The sequence below is a fragment of the Myotis davidii genome, unplaced genomic scaffold, assembly GCF_000327345.1.
Source record: "Myotis davidii unplaced genomic scaffold, ASM32734v1 scaffold378, whole genome shotgun sequence".
Lineage (NCBI taxonomy): Eukaryota > Metazoa > Chordata > Mammalia > Chiroptera > Vespertilionidae > Myotis > Myotis davidii.
Window position 1 is genome coordinate 1,090,796 of NW_006290631.1, and position 4,958 is coordinate 1,095,753.

General features: G+C 51.0%; 1 protein-coding gene across 1 annotated transcript in view; it reads left to right on the plus strand.

The window, feature by feature from the left end:
• Window positions 1-1,907: 1,907 nt before the first annotated feature.
• The window catches only part of MYO5B (myosin VB), a 137,005-nt gene continuing 133,954 nt past the window's right edge, over window positions 1,908-4,958 (plus strand). Inside the window, exon 1 of the mRNA XM_015563840.1 lies at window positions 1,908-2,045. Coding sequence (XP_015419326.1) covers window positions 1,908-2,045 — 138 coding nt within the window. The remainder of the gene's footprint in view (window positions 2,046-4,958) is intronic.

The following is a 4,958-nucleotide window of genomic DNA, read 5'->3' on the forward strand; positions in this document are numbered from 1 at the left end:
TTGTCAAGATATCTTTCGAGGCAGAGGGAATGGGGAAGGAACCCTCAACAGTAATTAGAAATTTGTTTAAAAGATGTATAAAGCAAGTAGGAGGAGGCTGTAAAATATGTAAAAATGTGCGTTGGGGATATGGATGTCTGCTCTAATATCTCTGTACTTAAAAAATAGTCTGTAATACTTTACAATTTTTTTAAAAAAGAAAAGACAGTGATATGTCATAGATCAGCAAAAGTATGTTTAGTGAGCCTCAGCGAGAAGTGAAGTAGGGACTGGACGAGGTCACAGTCCTGTGTCAGATGAACCCCGAGGCCATGGCTCTGCCCCACCCACCTTTCCACGCCCTCAGGGCATCCGATCACACTCAGACCTAGAACGTTTTATAAATCACCGTACTTCCCAGCCACCATGACACTCACTGCCGGTTGCACGTGGGTGTGAAGCTGTCTCCCGGGCACAGGACAGCCGGCGAGTGTTCAGGGCCCACTCGCTATGCCAGTGTCCGGCATCTCTTTGAGGAGAATCTCTGTGGGCACTCCTGTCATCCCAGAGGGCCTCACACGATCGTTTGATGCCCACAACGACACGTCAGGTGTGACCCCAGAGGGCTGAGGAGAGGTGACCATGCACTGGGGTGCAACTCAGAGGTGCCTCTGAGGACTAGGAACTGCACCTGAGTCGTTCCTGCATCTGTCCTGGCACCGGCCACACGGGCGCTTCAATATTTATTTGAATGAATGGATCCAAGTATGTTTTATTAACGTGGCGTTGTTAGTGAAGGTGGGACGACACCTCCTGCCTGTGTACCGAGAGTCAAAGGTGATCTGTTAGGTGTAGGAAACTCTGACAAAGAGCCTGGAAAGGAGCCCCGCCTGGCAGGCTTTCCCGGGAGCAGCTGTGGAGGCTCCATGGTAGGAGACCCTGAGCTCTGAGCTGAGACCGGGGGCTTGCTGTCACTGCCTGGCTGCCTTCCTCAGCTTCCCCAGCGCAGGTGCCACAGCCCTTTCCTCGCACCATGAGACGGCCGGACTCGGCCACGGGCTCCCCTCCTCCTCCCCACTCCGCTGGCATGTGGAGCACTTCCTGTCAGCTCAGCCTGCAGCATCCCAGTCTCCGGCACTAGAAAGGACCACATCCCCACAGCAAGGCGGCGAAAGCCTTCCTGGGACATGGCAGTGTATGGGGACGGGCGGATAAGATAACTGTGTCCTCTCTCTAACCCAGGGGTGGGCAAACTTTTTGATTCGAGGGCCACAATGGGTTCTTAAACTGGACCGGAGGCCGGAACAAAAGCATGGATGGAGTGTTTGTGTGAACTAATATAAATTGAAAGTAAGCATCATTACATAAAAGGGTATGGTCTTTTTTTTTTTTAGTTTTATTCATTTCACACGGGCCATAGTTTGCCCACGGCTGCTCTAACCCCTCACGTGTCTGCTGTGGTCAACACTGACATAGGAAATACAGCCACTCAGAAATGCAAAACAAGGCAAATTATACTCTATTGTGAAGGATTGCCCTTCCCTGTGGGTGATAACAGCTCTGCCATAAACGCCCTCCACGTGTTAGATGATCTTTGTGCTTCTGTGGCTGATTATATCACCATATAATGCAGAGCTCTAACCGGTGGAGTTATCTTAATTCTATGTTATGTGTAATTTCCGGAGGTGGTGAGAGATGAGTGGCTGCTGGCATCTGGGAACGTAACTGGCTAAAATATTCTGTTTAGCCTGGGCGTGGAGGCGGAGCTGGCCACCAGCTAATTATTGCTGTAGGTTGGATTTTGTGAAGTTCTAGGAAATATGCTGTCTGAATACCTTTCCTGTTATGCCTTTGGTTTCCTAATTAAAGTAATATACTAAAGCTGTTCGTATGTTGGCAAAACTCCCGCTGACCTCGAATGATGACTCATGGAGACGGAGCAGCAGGAGGGGCCGGGAGAGCTGCTGGTGCTGTTCTTTTCGGGCAGGTGTAACACGGCCACCTCACGGCTCTACGCTGCCAGGGGGGCAGAAAAGGACCGACAGCCCGACCTGGCATTAGAAGACGTGGGTCCGGACTCTGCAGTTTCATAGGAAAAGTGGGCAGCATCACCTGAACTTGCCGAGCCCTCCCTCCAAACCTTTATTTTGCTGGAGATGGAATAACACCTGCCCTACTTACGTCTCAGAGAAGTTGTGAGGTTCAAACTCGATAACGTTTTAAAGTCCTCCGAACTGTAACCCGCCTGCGGCCATTACCATGGCGACAAGCATCAGGCGTCTGTGGCAGCACAGATGTGGCCACATGTTCGCAGAGGGTAGGAGCATAAGGACCGGGGAGTCTCCAGCGGGCGCAGAGCTGCTGTGGAACGAGGAGTTCCCGGCTCTGGGGGTATTTAAGCCCAAACCATCTTTCTGCCGAAGCGCCGGGAGAAGGGATTGGACGTTGAGTGGCAGGTTCCTTTCCTGGGTCCGCTGCACCCTCAGATGATGGAGCTTATGTTCCCTGTGAACGTGCTGTTCCACCTTCCAATCCACAGCGAGCGGTAGAACACTAAAAGGGGTTGAAGCAGAGTTTTAAGAAAATGACTATAACCCAGAAGGAGAAAGCTAAGAACACCGATCCCTCCAGGATAAGGTCAGCAGGACTCCAGGCTGATCCTGATGGCCAACACGGGCTCGGGGAGCAACAGGAAAACAAAGCACACGCTGCCCATGGCGTTTGAAGGTCCCGGAGCCTGACATGCTGCTGACGTGCCGACGTTGCCCACCGTGTCTCCCCGAACCACACATTGCGAGAGGGCAGCCCAGCTGCCCCGAGTCACCAGTCCCAGTGCCAGGCTGCGCAGCAAAGAAAATGAGGTGACAGCTTGTGTGCACATTGCATTTGTGTTAATAAAACCATAAAATTCTACCATCTGGCAACACACACACACACACACACACACACACCCAAGCCAGCAAGAAAGAAAAAGTACAACCTGGAAAGAGAAAGCTAAGAGAGGATAAACCCCACTGTGTCGGAATCTACACCTGATTCCTCCTGGACTAAAGGCTAAAGGAGCACATGCCTTCTGGTTTCTGTCCCCTGTTTACAGGTGAGAAAATTGAGCTCAAATGGGTGACCTGCGTTGCTAAGTGCCAGCTAACAGGTGCGGGTGCTGTTCTAAAAACTCCCCGTGTTATGTCCTGGAATCCCCGCCTACCCTCCGGGGGATCCGATGATACGCTGGGCCAGGGAGGTTAGCAGCTGGCCCAGTCACAGCTCCTCAGTGGCAGGCAGCCTGGCTCTGGGTCTGTTTGACGTGACACCTCCATGGAAGTTGTTCAGGGAAATGACAGAGTCCTAGTTTGTAACGGACTTTCACTTGTACGTCTCCCTCAGAGTGGACTGGGGTAATATGCCTGAGGATGAGCGAGTCAGAGACCCCTGATGGTCTTGGGCCGTGGTCGGCAAACTGCGGATCGCGAGCCACATGCAGCTCTTTGGCCCCTTGAGTGTGGGTCTTCCTAAGCCTTAGGAGGACCCTAATTAAGTTAATAACAATGTACCTACCTATATAGTTTAAGTTTAAAAAATTGGGCTCTCAAAAGAAATTTCAATCGTCGTACTGTTGATATTTGGCTCTGTTGACTAATGAGTTTGCTGACCACTGGTCTTGGGGATCAGGGTGGTGACCCCCACTAGTACCTCCCTCCCTCCCAGCTGCTCTCAACTCTTTTTTCTCCAAATGGCACTGAGCCAGTGGTTCTCAACATTGGCCGCACATTAGAATCACCTGGGAATCTTTTTAAAATCCTGATTTCTGGGCCTCATCCTCCGGGAATTCTGTTTCTTTGTTACTAATGTTGTGGCCCCCATCCCATAACAAAAAATCAGAATTTCCGGAGGCCCAGAAATCAGGATTTTGAAAAGATTCCCAGGTGATTCTATGTGCAGCCAAGGTTGAGAACCACTGCACTGAACTGATTTGTTAGAAGGGGGTGTGAATCACCAATATACCATGCTTCTATTAGAGGTATGTTTGCAATTTTTGGAAAAGAATATTGTTAAACCAAACGAATCGCTTTTTGGTAAAATTTCAAGCTGTCTTAACCAAGAATTCGGGAAATGTGACATAAGAGTTAATGGGGCACAAAGGGTCCCTCGACCGGCTTTAAACCCTCTCGCTTCCCCTCTGTGTGCTTCTGTGTGGGAAGTTGTGACTTTCCAGGTTTCAGTTTTATTTCCTAACAAAGCTTACGCACCAGAGGGGAGGGGAAGAAGGCTGCATGTTTACATCAGAATACTCAGTGTTACTTGCACTGAAAAATTCGCCCAGAAATATAACTTTTTTTCATGTGAGTCATTACGCCCAGCACCTGATTTGTAGGCTGACAAACAAAGCTCCGGAGCCAGCCTGGAGAGAGCGTGTTTACACCTCCCCCAGGAGGATGTCTGTCCTCCGCCCCCTCTGCAGGGGCTGGGGGACCAGTCACCTGTGTGTGGCGGATGTGAATCAGCTGGCAGCGCCCTGAGCCACTGGTTAGCCTTTGTTGGCTGTTAGCGAGTTATTTACAAGTAGCAGGTGCTGGTTTTCCTAGGAGTTGAAGATCATCCCATTTAGTGGATGGGCGGGGGCAGGGGGTGTCCCTGAGGCTCTGGGAGAGCCACCAGCCAATCCCTGGTGAGTTAGGTTAGGATGATTCATCCCGAGGGCTGCTCGCCCCTGGAGGGCGCCCCTGCGGAGGCTGACCTGAATGCAGGCTTTGTGGGCCTGTGGAGGGTGGAGCAGGAGGAGGGAGGGCCTGCCGGCGGAGCCTGGAGAACACGGGGCAGATGCTTTCTTGGAAGGCATGTTCCAGTCTCAGGTGACTCATAACTTTCCCCCAGGTCTAGCTGCTACCAGACGCATGAAAGTATTTTTCTTAGCTCCCACTTCCTGGTCATTTTTAGGGTTCATGATCAAATTCAGGGTTTTAAAGAAACACCCGCTTTGA